Source organism: Coffea eugenioides, chromosome 11, assembly GCF_003713205.1.
Source record: "Coffea eugenioides isolate CCC68of chromosome 11, Ceug_1.0, whole genome shotgun sequence".
Lineage (NCBI taxonomy): Eukaryota > Viridiplantae > Streptophyta > Magnoliopsida > Gentianales > Rubiaceae > Coffea > Coffea eugenioides.
In genome coordinates this window covers 39,243,475-39,263,746 of record NC_040045.1, presented here as the reverse complement: position 1 = coordinate 39,263,746, position 20,272 = coordinate 39,243,475, and the positions used below count along the sequence as shown (strand labels likewise).

General features: G+C 33.2%; 1 protein-coding gene across 1 annotated transcript; it reads right to left on the bottom strand.

The window, feature by feature from the left end:
* Positions 1-8,308: 8,308 nt before the first annotated feature.
* LOC113751715 (protein DETOXIFICATION 14-like) lies at positions 8,309-18,537 on the bottom strand. The gene is made up of 8 exons (XM_027295824.1): positions 18,298-18,537; positions 15,022-15,566; positions 14,838-14,924; positions 14,683-14,739; positions 14,351-14,589; positions 14,023-14,228; positions 13,879-13,910; positions 8,309-8,339 (listed from the first exon to the last, which is right to left on the bottom strand). The coding sequence occupies exons 1-8, from the start codon at positions 18,535-18,537 to the stop codon at positions 8,309-8,311; spliced, it is 1,437 nt and encodes a 478-aa protein (XP_027151625.1).
* Positions 18,538-20,272: the final 1,735 nt, after the last annotated feature.

Sequence of the window (20,272 nt, the reverse complement as noted above, 5' to 3'; positions counted from 1 at the left end):
ATGTAGATATTATATTAGTACCCACGATTAAGATATTATTTTTACATGCTATTGTATTAGTAATATGCTGTTTTAATGCATAGGACGTACATTATGCAATTGCCACTAACAAGATCTTGGGAATGCGGTATGAGACTCTTAAGTACTACAGCATAGTTCTTCTCTATGTACTTCCTGATTTAAGTCTCAAGATGGTTAATTAAATGGACAAAAGCGATTTTGCCTTTTCTTGGATGAAGGCAGCATTGGCTGAGGAATGGCCGCAACGGTTCAATAGTGAGGATTTAAGCTTGCAACAATCAACATTGGAAAAAAAAGATTTACAAGAATATACTTCTCTTTTGCAAATAAAAAAAAAACCCTCTGTCCAAACTTAAATTCAGCATGTTGATTGTCGTGATGTTGTTTGGATAGGAGATTATTTGAAAAAAAAAAAAGAGATTATTTGAAATAGTTATGTAGTAAATTTTATGATGTGATATATATGTGAGATAAAAAGGTAATTGATAAGCTAAAACAAAAGTGTGTTGGAAAATATATTTATGATGGAGGACACAATTGATCAAGTCATAATAATGTTTAGGGATAATTTCAGAAACCTCCCTTGAGGTTTATTACAATTTCATTGCTATCCATTGAAGTTTTAAAAATCTCACTAACCTCCCTTGAAACTAATTTTCTCATAACAAATTAGCTCAATTTTAAAAAATCAACAATAAAAAATGATTTCAAGAGTGAGAAGAATATTTCATTCCAAAAGTACCCTTCACCTTATTACTAGTGGGTTGACTTATAATCAAAAGGAAATATTAGTTAAAATAGAAAATAAAGACTAAAACCATTTTTGGGTTACTATTTTTGTGAAAAAAATTTCTTACATATTTTTAATCATTTTTTACTTCATATAAATATCACATTGGTACAGCATATTTTTCTATAAAAATTCTAAATAGTCGCAATCCAAATGAGACCTAAAGTTTGAGAGGCTCAATTAAAGTGAGGAATATTATAACACTAGCATAAGCATAGTAAAATTCAGTAACAATGACTACTTTCTTTTCTACAGTATATTTCTTTTCTACAGTAACAAGTACTACAGTATATTTCTTTTCTATGTACTTCCTGATTTAAGTCTCAAGATGGTATAGTAAACGGACAAAAGCGGCCTTGCAGCAATTATGGCCTTTTCTTGAATGAAGGCTGCATTTGCTGAGGAATGGTTCGCAACGGTTGAATAGTGAGGCTTTAAGCTTGCAACAATCAACATTGGAAAAAAAAAGATTTACAAGAATATACTTCTCTTTTACAAAAAATAAGAAAACCTCTGTCCAAACTTCAAATTCAGCATGTTGATTGTTTGGATAGGAGATTATTTGAAATAATTATTATAGTACTTTTTACGATGTAATATATATGTGTGTGTGTGTAAATTAAAAAGGTGATTGAGAAGATAAAAAAAATGTGTTGGAAAATATATTTATGATGGAAGACACACTTGATCAAGTCATAATAACGTTTAGGTATAATTTCAGAAATCTCCCTTGAGGTTTTTTACAATTTCACTGCGATCCCTTGAAATTTTAAAAAAATCACTAACCTCCCTTAAAACTAATTTTCTTGTAACAAATTAGCTCAATTCTAAAAAATCAACAATAAAAAAATGATTTCAAGAGTGAGAAGAATATTTCATTCCAAAAGTGCCCTTCACCTTATTACTAGTGGGTTGACTTATAATAAAAAAGGGAATATTAGTTAAAATAGAAAATAAAGACTAAAAGCATTTTTGGGTTACTATTTTTGTGAAAAAAATTTTCTTACATATTTTTAATCATCTTTTTACTTCATATATATCACATTGATACCACATATTTTTCTATAAAAACTCTAAAAAGTTGCAACCCAAATGAGACCTAAAGTTTGAGAGTCTCAATATAAGTGACGAATATTATAACAGTAGCATAAGCACAGTAAAATTCAGTAACAATGATTACTTTCCATAGAATTGCATAAATAGTAGAATTAAAGAATTAGAGAGGAAGTTTTGTTAATTTGGAATCAATATTTACACGTTCTCTTTGTATTGGAATTTGAAACTCTTAGTATTAGAATTCAGAAGATTTTGAACAAGATTTGGAAAAAAAAATCTCTTCAAAAAAAAAAGAAGAAATAAAAAATAAAAAAATGCTAAAATATGTTATGTTCTTTGAATTAGTTCTTTTACTTATGAGGTCCATTATTTCACATGATTACTAAGAAATTTTCATCATTTGTAATAAAAAAATAACTTTCAAGCATGTTTGGGTTAATAGAAAGGAAATGATTTTAATAGAAAAACAAGTAAATTAAAGCAAAAGAAAATAATTTTCAAACATCTTGTTTGAATTACATATACAAAGAAAATAAAAAAATACCAAATATTTTGGAAAAGAAAGGAAAAAATAGATTATGTATAGTTACATTTTATTTGTAACTTAATAATATTTAATTGTAAACATATTTTAACATGTGTGTTTTCATATTCATCTTGTTATTTTCATGAAAAATTTATGAAATAATAATGTCTCAATAGAAATTTTAATCTTTTTTGGGGGAAGAAATTACAAGAACTACTAAAATATAGAAAAAAATTTTAAAATATTAACAATTATCATTATAAAATTTAGTATTCAAGATTTTCAAAATTTTTACATTTCAAATAATGGTTAATTTAGTACAAGTGGCTAAATTATTTCTCTCCATATAACCATGTTAAATTTCCTATGATATAAGGGTAATAACGCCATTTGAGCATCAATGAGGTAATCAGTGGATCCCAAATAGCCGATAGGGGAGGTAAGAGATATTTCTAAAATCTCAAGAGAAAGCACTGAAATTGTTAAAAATTTCAAGGGAGGTTTCTTAAATTATCCCTAACGTTTAAGTATGAAAAATCATAAAATGAGGTGAAGGTCTAAATATGAACTAGTGAAGGTGAAAATTCACTTATTAAGAAATAAAGATTGTGCTCATACATTTGTAAATCTTAAATTCTTTTAGTATAAAAAAAGACGGGAAAATAGATGAGGCAGAAAAAGGGGTGTGCCAGAGCACCTAACTGTGCTCTGTGAATAGTGCTCCCAGATGACAGCTATTCTTGGATTGGCAGTCACCAACTCCTGGCTCTGCATGAAAGTGAGGAGTTGGGATATCAAAATAGGCCAATCACCGAATGTATCAACGGCACAACGCCAAACACATCACACTTTTTTTATGCAATACATCAGTATCAAAAGCACGCTTAATTGCTGCCGGAAATTCCTTGATCGAGAAAAATGGTATATAATGTGCTCGGGCGCATAACAGACTGATTCATAAACTATTAATCTGACAACTAACGGTAATGACATAATCATTATTATCTATAATTATTTAAAAGAATATTGATTACCATTGTAATCAATATATATAATCATTATTAGAAGAAATATTCATTAACTACAATTTATGTTAACTAAAATATACAAATTATGTGCTTCATTTGCTTTCAGGTGTAATTTATGATAACAGCTAAAATATACAAATTGTATGTCTATTAATTGACAATATAAAAGCTTTTAGGTATAGTTTATGATAACAACTGCTGAACAGTCAAATGGGTCTATTTTAGAGTTATTTCCATTTTGTGCATTCTTTTGGTCATCGAGTGTTGACCTTTATTGGCTCGCTTTTCATCTCTGCTTAGAAGTACTAGTTCTACTCTTTTTTTTTTGTCATCGTTATTTTATTTATACTACCCTACCCTACTCTAACATAATCCAAGGAGGAGGTTCAACTAAATTTACGAGAGATTGACAGGGACTGAATCACCATTAGATCTGATGGATATATTATGCATCCGTATGAATTTTCTGAAAAAATCACATATTATGACAATTGATAGGAGGTAATATTTAAAAACTTGAACTTTCATCCCACCAAACTTTTTAAAAAATTTTGGTGGTGACCAATGGCCCAAAGACTGTTATTGGTTTACTAGTTCTTCTTAGACCACACAATATCAAGCAAATATATGAATATTCATTAATAGCTATGCATTCCACCTCAGTCGCCCGCATCCACTATTTCGGGCCGCGTCCCTGTCAGCTCCACAGTCGCCGTATGCGACGATTGTGGAGACCAATAAAAAAAAAAAGTTTTAGCTCGTTGTACCATGAGAAAAAAATAGAATGAAAACAAAAATATTATTCCGTGGTCCTCGCATCTGGAAAATGCGGTGACCACATACTTGAGAAACGGAACTTGTAGAAAATGCGGTGACTCTAAGTGGAGAAATAAATTGTGACAGCCCCACCTCCCCCTAAGGTGAACCAAAGGGTTCGGCGAACCGCCTGCCCAACTCTCGCCGGGACTCAGTCGTTCACTCACACAAATCAGAAATAGAATCACAAGAAAGAGCAAAACGAGGATCCAAAATTTAAAACAAAGCTTATATACATTGCTATTTCAGAAAGAAATATAACCGTCGAGAATACAAAAGTTCTCAAGTCACCATACAACCAGCCCGTGCCAAGCACTAGGACGATAACCAAAATAAAGCCAAAACTAGACCCAGCCAGTCGATACAGAGCTCTCGCCCTTGCTCGCCTTCCCCTGTTAAGGGAATCAAAACTAAAGGGATGAGCTAAAAGCTCAGTGAGGTTCCAAACATAGAATCAAGCCAGAAATCAAACAATAAGTCAAGAAACATTTACAACATGTACAATAAACCATACATGAAAAAGATACGTTCGTTCGTTCGTTCGTTCGTTCTCCTGTCATTCCCCTTTCCTTCATTCATTTGAAAATGCATTTTTCGTTTATACATAAAACCCTCGTTCGTTCGTTCGTTCGTTCATTTCATTCACCCTCTCCTGGACATTTGCCAGGCTCCACCAACCTACAAGGTAATACTCGAGTATACCAAACGTTCACCCAGGTCACCATATCGCCCGACCGAGTCCGCTTCTGGTTTGAGTCGATCGGTAACAAGGGGTAGTGGCCAGTTCAGCCAAAAGGCTTACATTCATGCACAAGTAGCATTTCAATCGTTCAATCATTGAAAAGTTCACAATCATGTAGGCTAAGTGCGATAAAGTACACACTCGTTTAGAAAACTCGTTTTGGCTAATCATTGAAAGCGTTTAACATGTTATCAGTCATATATACAAGTCATATAATCAAGAAACATAACAAACAAGGAACACTCACCAAATTATGCTAAATAACGTCCAAAATGTCCTATCGAATTTTACCCTCGGTCACCGAGAAAACCTATGATTCAATGAGAAAGAATATTACAATTCATCTAGCAAAACAAGTAAGTGGAATCAAGGAACTCGACTAGTTACGAGTAAAACGGATAAAAGTGACTTTAAAGTGAAAAACAACCATGTGGATCTGTGGACGGAAATAACTAGGGTGTCATAAACCAAACTCAAAGGGTTATAACAGTTCCAATGAAAAACACTTGAATCAAAGTCAAGTCGGAATCCAACTAGATAGGCTCAGAAATATTATTTTTCGGAATCGTGTATGTGGTTCAAAATCGATATACATTCCAGTAGGCATTATGGCCTACACGTCTTGACTGAGAAAACCTTAGGTCATACCTCGATATTTTGGTATGAAGTAGTAAATAAACATTTGAAGGTTCAAATGGAAAAGGTATCATGTTTTAAGATGGAAAACGGGCATAGAATTTGCCAAACGAAAAATAGACAAGTTGAAATATAAACTTAGCTCTCGAGCGAAAATTTGGGCAGCACGCCCTTTGTATTTTCCTATTTCCAGCCATTTATGGCTTCATTATTTTTCTCATCCAGTCCCAAAGTCACACACAAAATAAGTTCATTCAATAGCCGTTCAGTAAGCTCCAAGTAGTACAAGTACAATTCAAGTTAGGGAAAAGTCCGGAAATGAAAGTTAAGCTCTAACCATAAAAATAGTTTTTGACATCATTTTGCGGTTTTGGCACCATTGGCACTACGATTATCAGATGGAGGTACAAGATACACCGTTTCGAAGCTAAGAGATAGGGCTACAATGTTGAAGAAGGCCACTCAATCCAGTTTATAGTGCAACTAGGTCAAAACTGAAATATAAGAAACCAGAATCTCACAAACAGGTTGGCTAACCGCACAATTGTTAAACAGCAACAACTCAGGCTACCGAAGTCCGATTGAAGTGTATCTTATGGTGTTTCGAAACTAAAACACAACCCTACATTTTGTATAAATATCTCCAAGGCCAAATCATGCATTTTCATGATCAAAAATGGAAAACTACACGAAAACAGAATTCTGGGCGCGAAACAGGTTTCATGGACAGTCAAGGGTATTTCGGTCATTTCACATGCTACAGTATTCGGATCAAGCTGAAATTTTTCAGGAAACTATTTTACACTATTGGTTATAACTTTAATGTTTTGGCCAAAATCTAATTCGGTAAGGATCATGGTGAAAAGTCACAGTCAGATTGGGTGAAATGACAACCCTGTTCGTTGAACTCCTACCTAGACCAGTCTGGGTATTTCCGTCTTATCTCAGGCTACCGATCTCGGATTGGGCTGAAAATTTACAGGCAACTAGAAAACATCATTCTCTATAACTTTCATGTTTTGTGCTAAGTCCAATTCGGCTTCTAACCTGGTCGAACAGAAACAGGCAGAACAGGGGTTAGTGAAACCCTAATCTGGAATTCATGCATTCAAGTGCTAATCTTCCACAAAACAACATCTAAAACAACTAAAAACCACTAATAAGCAATTAACTGAAGTAAAGAGGATGTTCTTGGCAAAATACCTTAAAACCACAAGAAAGGTAGGAGCTTAGGCTTTGTCCTCCAAAATTCCTTCCATTCAAGTTCCTAATCTTCCTTAACTAGCACTTTATATGGAGTAATTTGAGTTTCCAATGGTTGGAACTTAAGATTTGGCTTGGATTTGAAGTTGAAGATGAAACTTTTCCTCTCTTTCTTTCTCTCAAGTGTTCAGCCAAGAAGGAAGAAGAAATGGGATATTTTTGGTCAAATTTTGGTATTTAGTAAATGTAAGAAAGTTAGTCAAAATCCAACTCCAATCGGGTCGCGACACCTAGCACCTTTTAATTGTAACACTTATCCTTTTGTCTCTCCATCATTAACCATCTAAGCAACCTCTAATTATCTCTTAACATCTAGCAAATTAATTCCAGTACACAAAACTTAACCTAATTGGCCCAATTTTACCGAACTTACTGCACTAGCGGGTCCTACGCCCGGTATACGCTCCAAAAATCTCATGAACTAAATTATACGAGACAAATAATTTAAAAACCCTATTTGGTCATAAAAATTATCTAGAAAATTTTTCAATTAAAGAAAAGGCATAAGAAGCGTGCAAATAAATAAAATAAAGCCTAGAAAATAAGAACTTTGACGGGTTCTCACATAAATCCTGTGGAACACTATAATTGAGATTTTTTCTGAATTTAACATATTATTTCTAGAAATTTGCTGAAATTTTCACAATTGAACCCAAAAGTATTAAACTGAGATGTAGGGCACAAATCCGTCAAAATGATAACTATTATTCGTTCCATTCAACATTGGTATTCTCGTTTTCTTTTTTCATCTGTCCCAAATTATAGTCTATTTTTCAATTGAAAAATATAGTTAATTTTTAACTTCTCTAAATCACGATGTATAACAAACCTAATTCAATAATTGTTTTGATTCATGTCTTGAATGGGGCAACTTCTATTGGTATTGTTGTTGAAAAATATAGTTAATTTTTAACTTCTCTAAATCACGATGTATAACAAACCTAATTCAATAATTGTTTTGATTCATGTCTTGAATGGGGCAACTTCTATTGGTATTGTTGTTGTAATTAATGTAAAGGTATAACAAATGGTCTTATTCTTAATATTAATTTAGGGCATTTTAGAAACTTAGTATACTAAATTTACACGTCTGACTATTTTTCTTAAATTGTGTAATAAAAAAAAAGGTGAAATACATTTTATCCTCCTATGGTCACATGACTCCCTTGTGATTTGAAAAATTATATATAACTCCCTCATAATTTAAACTAAAGTGTCAAAATTACGTAATTTGTATTTTGTAACGGAGTCAACTAAAATATCGAAAGTATTTCTTTGTAAAGTTGAAAATTCCTAATTAACCACAAAGAGGATATGTATATATTTTGAAAATCATAAGGAGATTATGCAGTAAAATATTAAATCATAAGGGGTTAAAATATCATGCATATTAGGTTTATATATTTTGATCATTTCAGTTATTTTAATTTTTAAACTAGAATATTCTCAATATTTCCTTGGGTTTCATTATAGAGGATTATTTTTATTATTTTGACACTTCAATTCAAACTATTAAAAGATTATATATAATTCTTGAAACTATGAGAGATTACGTGAAAAATCGTTAAATCACATGGAGGAGGAGGTAAAATATATTTTACTCTAAAAAAATCCAAACTATCAAAGTGACGAAGGAAGTACTCTAACGCATAGTTATTAAACCCAACCCGGGAAGGAACCCGGCGAAAGAGGTGGGTCAACGGGTTACTGGTTCAACCAGCGGGTGAGTGGTTGAACTGGTGGGTTACTAAATATATTTAAATATTATATTTCATAATTTTTTATATAAGATATATGATATAAATTGTAATAAATAATGCCATAGCAAAAGCTCATTTAATTTAATTTGCTATAAAATAATTAATTCATATAAGAATCAATCAAATATAAAGTTATTTAGTAATACACCAAACTTGAAGTGTAAAATTTTATCAATATTTAGTGTAATTATCTAACTTATTTATGAATTTTAAGTGTAAAAAATTATTAAAACAATATTTGTCTTTAAAATGAATTATATAATATGCTATTTTTGAAATCTATTTTATAACTTATAGAGTTTGAAGGGTAATAAATTTTTACTAAAAGATTCCAATATATTTGTTTTAGAGAAAAAAAATGTAGAATTGAAAAAACATTTATATATTATAATAAAGGAAGTTTATTAGCATATTTCAAAGTAGCTTGGTGGTAAGTATGTTGTAGTGTTGGGCAAAGGTCCAAGGTTCAAACTCCAACAAAGGCAATAAAATTTTTCCACAAAATCGGGTTAAAGGACAAAACCGGCCGGGTTTCCGAGTCAATCCGGTCAGACCGTCGGGTCGTTGACTAGTCAACGGTCCCCTTGCTCAAACGATCTGATTTGAAACTCGGTCCGGTCCATTGACCGGGTCACTGGTTTGACCGGTTCAACCGCTGGACCGGGCCAGGTTTAATAACTATGCTCTAACGAACGATTACAGCGTCACAAATCTGCATCGACAAGGAAGCGTACTACACTACGACACATGCCTGCAATCCCTTTTTTGAAGTATTTGTGAAAATTTAAAGCACACTATAATTAATGAAGAGATAGCATGAGCTTCGATTACCTTCTCTTGACCGTCCCTTTTATTTTCAGCAAACTTGCCTGAAAAGTTCTGTCGGTAGGGTAAGGTAAGTGGCTGTTTTAAAACTCGGACCGGACCGGCCGGTCGAACCGGGAACCCACCAAGTGTCCGAGCCGAGTCATGTTTAAAAACCGGATAAGTAAAAACCCGGTCATTTCCTGTCAAAAATCGGGTTTGACAGGAAAAAACCGGATTTTCCGGTTCAAACAATTTTTTTTCAAACTTTTTCAATATTATGTTTTGACCCCTAGATTGTTAAAAATTATTAATATACCTCAAATATTTCATACTTTATTAATATTTTCTTAAAGTTTGGTATTATTTTTCAATTAAGTCCATAATTTTAATTCTAAACTTGTTAATGCTCATTAAATAATATAAATTATTACTTGATTGTTCTAATTTCTTTGTATTTTCTTGTTAAATATATTTAAAACATCAAATATATATGAATATACCTTTATTAATATTATCATGTTATTAGGTATTTTACATATAATATTTTAATTTTTAAATAATTTTTATTTATGACGTCATCCGGTTCAACCCCTATTGAACCCATTGACCCCTGAGCTTAACCGAGTCGATACCCAGTCCGGTTCTGAAAACATATAGGTAAATGGTTAATACCCAGTACGGGCGTCCGAGGGTGACATTTCCGCCGAAAATAAAATCGGTGGGGCTATCTAAACCGGCTGTCATGATTAAAGGCAATGGGTTAGGTGAAACAACCGGATCCCATTGGTATGTTACAATCAGGAAGAACCAACTAATGCAATTAAATACTACAACCAGTGATAGAGACAAATAGGGTTGGAAATGAGTCTAATCAAAACCAACACTCTAGTATTCAAATTTATTTGATTATTTTAAATTTAAAATCTTGTTCAAACTTGATTTATTTTGTTGTCAAAATGAACCTGAGCAAGTTTTTGATGAAGTTTGAAAGTTATTGAACACAAAAAACTGTTCAAGTTTGATATGACTAGTTAGCGAATCAAGTTTGAACAATTTTTTTTTTGTATATTGTAATTATTAAAATTTTATATATTAACTTTCCCCCATTGAATTTCTTTTCTAGCTCCGCCAATGCTACACCCTGCAAGTTGCCTGAGGCCATAAGACATATTAAGAGTTCAAAATAGCCAATAAGGGTATTCAATCGATATCAACTCTATCTAAGCGGATCCGAGATTTCATAAGTTGAGTTTTGTTCAATTTAAACTGATTTATGTAATTCTTATAACTATCACTGTAAACTCATACAATTTCGGCGTAAGCTTAAATTTGTATGAGTTGCAAATCCAAAATTACACCAAATGTAATAAGAATTACATTAATTGATTTGAATAGAATAGAACTCAATTTTATCAGGCCTTGGATCCTATACAAAGGACATAAGATTAGGTTGATAAAACTTTAGTGTCATGTTATATAAATAATTACCAAACAAGCTCCAAATATAATGTATGAGATTGAAATTATTTTCTTTATTGTGAACTATACCTGGCAATTATGCCCAAAACCCAACAACCCACCCAACCCACCCACTAATTTCAGAGGTTGGGTTGGGTAATTTGGGTGTTGGCTCAATTTTGGGTTGGGTAATAAAAACCCAAATATATTTTGGGCGGATTGGGTATTTGTGTTGGGTATCATTACCCAACTTCCACTTTCATTTGACAGAGATGTAAAACTTGTTCTTATACTATTGTCTTCTCTAGTTTGTGCAAATTATAAATATTACTAACCAGATTTCTGGTTAGCATCAAATTTGACTCTCAAGTGGATTAAAGTTTTTCTTGAATAACAGAAGAATAATTTAAGTCTTGGCATTCTTCGTTAAACTTTTACTAGAATTATATTTCATGTTACACTATGAATTAGGTGACACCCATAATAAGGATCATAGGAATGGCCAACTAATCGTGAAGGATATATGGCGTAATATGGAGTATAACACAAAAATGTTGAACGGAGGATCAAATGCCAAATTCTACTCATGATATATTCGAAATAAGTTTCAGATGCAAATTCGGAAGTTATCTTTTAGGATGCAACATGATTCATTTTGTGTTTATTTCTAATTTCTAATTTCTCCATTTTACATCGGCTCAGATGTGTTATCATGCATGATTCTTTTGTGTTTATTTTTTGGGTCAAATTTCAGTTTATAACTTTCTTTAAAGTGTGATTGGATCCAAGTAGTTTAAATAGTTAGTATGTGTGTGTATTTGTGAAAGTATATTAGTGTGTATTTTAATGTGTTTGTATGTGTAAAAATAACGTATTTCAAAAGAACTTAAAAAGTGAGTGTGTGTTTATATCTGTGAGTGTTTTAGTGTGTGAAAATATATCTATCTATGTGAAAATGTATTTATGTGTGTGAATTTTTTTTTTGTATGTGAAAATATATTTGAGAGAGTTTATGTATCAAAATTTATTATTTAATATATTGGGTCATATTTGGGTCATGGGTTTGAGATAACCCAATATGACCCAACCCAAAATTAACCGAACCTAATATTGGATAGATTGGGTGTAATCCATTTAAATGAAAACCCAACATCAACCCGCCCAACCCGCCCAATTGCCAGGTATATTGTGAACTAATCGGTGAATTATTTGAATTCTTTATTGATTTTGTTAAACTGACGACAAGAATAAAATTATATGTTCATGTTGTAAAACATGCTTTTTTAAGTAGTTTAATCTTTTCTACGTTTATCACATACATATATATATATATATACTAATGGACCGCTATTGTGTATATATATATATATACTAATGGACCGCTATTGTGAATAATAATGTCAACGCAGGAAACATTAATACTCCTTCCCAAATAAGTGTAACATCATGCCATGTGCCACTGAAACCTGAATTGTCCGTTCATCATCTTGACAGAGCCGCACCACAAGTACAAAACGATCCATTACCCTAAGGAGGGGAATTGCTGCATTCTTTCAAGTAAGAAAATGAAATTTTTGAATATCAGGCATAGCCCAGTTGAAACAACCATTCTGGTGATGCTTACCGACGTTAAAAGTTCAGAATGCGAAGTTCCTATCCATACTGCACTATAAGTATAAAATAGAAACACAAAAGACAGAAATGTTGCCCTTTAAGTCTATGATAATGGAGACATGCATTATTTGAATGCGCAGAGTTGCATGGGTAAAAAGTAGCGGTGTCAACGGGTTGAGTTCAGGCCGAAATTGAAAATTTCGGACTTATTTTTATGTAGTATACCCAGATCCGATCCATGTATCCGACAGGTCTTGATTTTAGAGTCCCGGAATCGGATCCGAATTTATATATTTCAAAATTAAATCCAAAACCAATCACAAATCCAATCTCCAAATTTAAACAAATCAAATTACAAAGCTAAATCACAATTAATTCGCAATAGTCAATCCAAAACTAATCACAAATCTATCTACAAATTCATTACTAAATTGTTAATTTGGTAAAAGAATGTATTTAGAAATATTTATATTTTATAATTATTAATATATTGTTTGGATCCAAGTCGAATACGGATCGAAATCCTATATTCCGTATCCAACTCATTTTTTGTTAGAGTAAACGGGTTCAAATTCAGGTTCGAATATCGAAATTATTTTTCAACTCAAACCCAGAAAATTTTATCGGATTGACACCCCTAGTAAAAGGTCCTGGTAAATCCTTAGATGGTTAATTCGCAGACTCTTGAGCCCAAAGCTTTGGAATCTGCATTAGGCTTGGGCACGGTTTTGTTTGTGGGTTTTTAGAACTTTGGTTAAGCAATCATTGGCCACTTGGTCAGTGCTGCGTTTTAATGGAATTGGGGATAAATAAGAAAGCTTATTTAGGAAATTATAGCTATAAGTATCTTCTTAGTATGGAGCTGACTTCTTCACCCCCACACACCTCTTATAATCATTCTTTAAAAAAAAAAAAGGGTACGTAAAACATTAATTGAATAAGATATTATTTAAAATAATTATTGTAGTATTTTTTATTATCTTATTAATGTTACCATGGCACCGGTACCACGACCACGCGCATCACAACACTCCAAATGTAAACTATTCACCTATCCCCACAATTGCTAGCTTGATGAAATTCCCTCGATCCACTCATTATCACTGAGAAGAGTTAAGGAAGTAAGAAGAGTTAAAAGTGGAAAGCAAAAAATTTGAAGCCTCACTTATTTCAATTTTAACGGTAGTCCGTGTATGACTTGCTTTCATCTACCCTGTTAATGTCTAAAAAATTTTACCTAGTCATTCTTCTCAACAAAAATATCCTTAACTAGTAAGACTACAATGGTCCGATTAAACCCATCCTCAAATAGTCAAATAGATATCCTGTTATCAAATTAGTCCAGCTTAGCCGAAAACTATTCCTGGAGCAACCTCTCCCTTGCCTTCAATGCCTGCATAACAAAGTAAAGACATTGAGGCTTTCATTTGAAGAGAATAAAACTATTTTCAGATTTTAAACGGAATAGCTCGACGGAATGAAGAAAAACATCAGAGTTTGAAGACCTGTTTTTCCCAATTTGTGCAAGTTGTTACGATTGAGAGCAGTAAAGTTTGCACGGTAGCACCACAAAGGATTCCAATCCAAAGACCTTTCCCTCTTAACTTTACCATAAATCCTAATATGAAAGCAATAGGAGTTCCAACAACATAAAATGATGCAAGGTTGACATATGCTCCTATATGCTGCCAGCCACATCCTGTTGCAGCACCTGAAAAAATAAGTTGCATTGTAAAAGCAACAGTCCAACACAACCCCCCCCCCCCCTTCCCTTTTCCTTCTGATACAAGAAGAAAGAGAATTTACGGAAAAGAAAAGAGTGATAGAATTAACCTGAAAGGGTTCCCAGGAAACTGTCCATTACAACAGATAGACAAATAAGAGGAGCCATAACTGAGACATAATCCACAACTTCCTTGTCACTACTAAAGACGTATCCAAATATGTCCCGGCTAGCAAAGAGGGCTGAATTCACTAGTATCGTCTCTGTGAAGGCAAGAAGTATGCCACCAATTACAGAAACTCGAGCATCTTCTGAGTTCCCTGCTCCTAACTCATTTGACACTCTGGTGCTGAAGAAAGAGAAAAAGATCCGTTAGTTTCTGGGTATCGGTTGTCGTCAAAAGATCAGGCAGGGATGAATATTCCCTTTGTCTTCAAAGTACCTTACTGCAGCAGCAAGTCCATACGGTATTGCAGAGAGCGTCTCAATGGTGCTGAGGCTGTTCAGAAAATTAAAATAAAAATTCAGACTCTCTTGTGAAGATCAATCTATTTCTAAAATTTTTGGCTTCCAGGAGGCTGATACATTACAACATACCACACGCACAGGACTGAAGTTTCAAGCTGCGGATTTGGCAGAAGGCCTGATGACAAGATTAGAAGCTCATATGACCACCATTCAAGGCTGCACGCATACGTAAATGCAACATCTTTTATAACCTCAAGACATTCCGTTTCAAAGGCCAAGGAAAGAAAAAGTTGCAAATATAAATAGAGATTACCAAGCCATGAAAGCCGAAGGAATAGCAAAGCGGAAGAATTCTTTCACACCACGAAACACCTCCATCGAAATTGGACCACGAGTTATTGCACAGGAGGAAGAGTAGGTCATATACAAAGCGAGGATAATCACATTCAACCACATTGAAACACCCATAGCTAATGCAGCTCCATGGTTCTGCAATCCAGACTTGTAAACAAGCATCCAAGAAAGAAGTATGTGGAAACCAATTGTGATGCAGGAACTTATGAACATGGGAAATGTCAGACTTTGCATTTGATAAAATCGAACAAGTGGCTGAAGAGTTGCATAGCCAAAAAGAGCAGGAATTAGCCATGTAGCAAATGTTCCGGCTTCATATGAAATCTGAGGATCTAGTCCAACCAAAGTGAGTATTCTTCCCAAGTATATCCATATGATAGAGATTGGGACACAAACGATGAGAAGACAAAATATTGCAGTATATGTCTGAGTTCCAAGTTTTTGATATTGCTGAGCACCATAGGCTTGCCCACATAGAGTTTCCAGTGCACCTGCCATTCCTAACTGTTTGACACATGAATAGTTCACTTCTGATTAGAACCATTTCAATACCTTGTGATACTTGCTAATGAATCATTTATCTTATCTTCTTCAAAGTGATTGTATATCAAACACTACTCCTAGTCATTTTGTTCATATCCTTAAGCTATAACCCTTGATCAATTACGCAGGAAATTTCTGATCACGTACAAGATGGCAGCACTCATCTCATAATTTGCATCTTCCATTATGACTTACGAGTCACCAGTAAATGAAATTTGAGCCCATAATTTTTCGAAATTTTTTCTTGTTACCAACATAAGGAGTTATCTCAGCTAAGTAGGAAAATTATATCAGTGTGACTTTTTCATGAAGTTGCATTTTCCAATTCAAATTTCATGCTCTTATGCCTTAATTAATCTCATGATACACATGATGGAAACTTTATTTGAAATAATACTATAACTTTTTTATGATGTAACGTGTATGAAATGGAAATGTGGTTGAGAATATAAAAAAAATTGAAAAATGTGTTTGTGATATGAGCAAAATATTTTTTACAAAAATTTTACCCAAATTGCTTATCAGGCACGTTTGTGTACATAAAAGAGAAACGTACGTGTACTACAAGTAGTTTTAGGGCATATTATTCCCTTTTCACAAATCTTACTTTCTGAGAAAACAGATCTGAAGGAATTAATTGCAACCAGACCATTTTTTAAGATATAACAACTTGAAGTAGTTCCAAGCTGAAATTTTAGACAAAACTTTTATTTACTAGGTGAATGGTCAATACCACTGTAGACTTTCACAATACATGCATTCGGACTGGTTTTTATGCATAGTTAAATTAACTTTCATGTTATGACTCCTGTGGCTAACGTGCAATTCAAAATTCTTGCATATTCCATTACGTTTTTTTTCTCCGGTGAAGAAGCTAAGAAAGAAGTGCAAAGAAAAGAGAAAAATGAAGAAATATAACGAACTTTCTTTGCACATAAACAGATTAAATTTGAAGGACATTGATAAAATACTATATGTTAATTGTTGGTCAAAACTGTTAGATTTGTTAAACAGCAAATCCAATACTAACCCTTAAGAATGCAATGATAGATCTATATCCCTATCTTTTAGATCAGAAAAGAAAAAAAATAACTTAGATACTAAAATTTACTTGGTCTAGATGTTGTTGAAACAAAATTACTTATTTGGGCAAATTACTGGATAGCTTAGTAACTATATGAGGGTTAAACTAACTTGAATTTTACGGAATCATTTATAAATATAAAATGATAATTGCATTTTATAGTAGAGTCCATCTACAAAAAAATAATAACTTAAAACCATGGTCTTCTTAAGTGATAGACACAAACATAAAATCTCTAAAATCAAGGTGATGCATCATTTTTTAGTTTATGACTACCGCTTAAGTCTAATTGTTACCCTTTTTTTTTTTTCAGGGTTGGAGGCTAATCCCCAGGCTGGGCAGAGCTTTGTCCCAAAGATACCCAACAACAGTAACACGTGAAGGTCGAACCTGGGACTTTGCTGTAACTACAGACGACCAGTCCCAGTCGAACTACCCATAGGGAGCCAAGTCGTATTGTTACTTAATATAAGATTTTCCTATTGGTTGAGTCTATCTACAAAAAGCGACTTAAAATCATGATCCCTAAACTATAGACACAAACATGAATATACAAAAAAGGATGAATCTTTCTAGGGCTCAAATAGTCTCTTTTTATTTTTATTTTTTACCAAAACAAAATATATGGATGCTAATAAGAAGGTACATATGTGTACTACATTATCAGTTTCACTAAATTTAAGTATGAAAAATCATAAAAATATGCCCCTTGGCATATACCTCAATGGCTCAAGTTCATTTGGTATCACTGTATACTATAGTACTATGTTTTATCTTATCATTTTTGATAGAGTAAAATACACTTTATCCCCTGTGATTTAGTTTTTTTTCATTTAACCCTCACGTGGTTTGAAAAGTTATATATAATTCTCTCATAATTTGAACTAAAGTGTCAAAGTAACGAAATTTGCATTCCATAATGGAGTTAACTAAAATATCAAAAGTGCCCTCTATAAAGTTGGAAATTATTAAATAACCACAGAGGGATTATGTATATATTTTGAAAATCATAAAGGGGCAATGTGGCAAAGCACTAACCAAAAGAGAGTTAATCAAACACAAAATCATAAGGGGTTAAAATGTCATACTTATTACGTTTATATATTTTATATATTTTGGTTATTTCAACCATTTTAGTTTTTAAACAAGAATATTCTTGATATTTCCTTAGGTTCTGTTACAGATGATCATTTTCATCACTTTGACATTTTAATTTAAATTATGAGAAGATTATGTATAACTTTTAAAACTACAGAGGGTTATATGAAAAATCACTAAGTTACAGTGAGATAAAGTGTATTTTACGCTTTTCAATAGACTGTAAGTGTAGTCAAGATGGTCTAAATATAATGTAGAGAAGGTGAAAATTCACTTGGTAAAAAATAAAGATTGTGCTCATACATTTTTAAATCTTAAATTCTTTTAGTATTGTAAAAAAAGACGAGAAAATCGATGAAGCAGAGAAAGAACAAGAAAAGCTATGGTGACAGAAACAAAACCATAAGTAGAATCTCACAGAGTCCTCGCCTACAAGTTTTCAACGTCTTGTAAGCTTGAAAAATACAAGAATACGTCAGGAAAAGCCAGGGCAAAAGTATAGAAACTTACGAAAACACTGAAGCCAGTAACACTACAAAAAGAAATGGCTAGAGCAGAGCTAGAAAGTGAATGTTCACCCAAGTGTCCAACCATCATCAAGGATATAACTTCGAGCAAGAACTGGGAGAGAGTCACAGCCACCATAGGTCCTGCTATGTAGCACAGTCTCTTCACTTCTTGGCCTAAAACTCCCCAAGTTAGCCTCTCTCTCTTCACTTCTCCCTCTCTGATCAACAACCCTTCTTCCATTTTGTATGTATATTTGTATCTCAGGAGTTTGAGCTTTCATCAGCTTCAGAGCCAGCCCTCTTTAAATGGAGCAATGAGTGACGGAGTGAAAGAGAGAGACCACTTGCAACAAAAAAAAGACCACTTCCTAACACGAGAGAGAGAGAGAGAGAGAGACCACAAAATGTTAATTGGTTTTTTGCTTTTTTTTTTGTTATTATTTTGGTGCTTTGGACTTTGGATCAATTTATAGTTCTGATTGTTGAAATTTGTCTTTGACATCCTTGAGAAATCATGCATGGCGCTGTCAAGCTTTGTGGACTACATGGGCATTTTTTTGCTTTTTACCTACTTACCGTCCCATATATGTTGCAGCTTTACTATTGCGTTGAAGGCTTTAGCTGGCAGTCAAAGATTTCAGCAGCAACTCATGCTCAAATAGTGGTTTCACGTGACAGAATTTTTCTTATAATTAGGGAGCTTGGCCAAGGATTTCAACACACCACTGTCACATTTCTTTCCAAAGCCATGTGAGAGAATTGAAAGCTCAAGTTAGGAAATCCTCCTTGTTTGTTCAATTTTGAATTTCTCTCATTTGTTTTGGGCTTTAGGAATTTTGTCCCAGGAGAAGACGTTTATAGTTCAAACCATTTAAAGAAGGAAAATAAGAGCTGAATATATAAACAAATTTTGAATCAGTTTATAAATCATTTTTAAACAAATTTTCAGCTCAGTAGTGTAGATTCTGTAGAAGGCAAGAACTATATATTATTCTTCTCATTTTCCTTGAAAATTTGTTTAAATTGTTTATAATCTGGGAGGAGTGTACTGTGTTTTTGGTTATTATTTTGGTACTTTGGACTTTGGATCAGTTTATAGTTCTGATAGGGATGTTTAGGCTCGGGTAGAAGTAAGCCTCTCCAGCGCCTCCCCTTCACCCCGAAGTAGCAGTTGTTTGTTTGTTAAAATTTTGTAGAAGTATACTATAACGCTCATAACATAATATAAAGAAGTGGTTAAAAAAATAATAATGATAATTGAAAATTCATATTTATAATAGTTGAAAAAAAAGTTTCAAAATAATTTGATATTAGAAAACATCCTATAAAATTATATTGTATTGTTAGGGTTTGGAAAGTTAGAGCCTGTTGTAGGATTAAAACTGTTTATCGTGGCTATATATGCTGCCATAATCAATTGGCGTTGAGGCACCTCCTGTTCAAGAGGAGGAAAATAATTCAGGACGTTCGTATACGGGGCTCTTGTTGAAGATTCTGATCATGTAGTTATATGGAAAATACCTAAAGTGGTTATCCCTCTCTTTCTCCATCAATGATCCTCAGTTGGATTGTTTGCTGCTTGTAATTTATTTCCTGTGGAAAATCTTTTCTTGTATGATTGATTGCTGGGGCCTTTCGACCGACAGGCACAAAATTGGTTGATGAATAATATGAAGGATTAATATCATTGGTTGAAGAGTGGCGTAACCAAAGAGGGCGGGAAGAAGCCAAAGACTGAATTTTCCAGCTTCTTGAGAAATTGTAGGATTTTGGCCAGCTAAAATGAGTATTTTTTCCATGTATATCCGCAAGATTGAAATGAGGATACAAACCATGCATTATAATAGACAAAATAGCAGTTCAAGTTTGTGTGCCAATTTTTGGGTATTGCTGAGCTCCATAAGCTTGGCCGCATATAGTTTCCAGTGCATTAGCCAGTCCCAACTATTCAACGAGTTAAAGTCCAATTAGTCCTG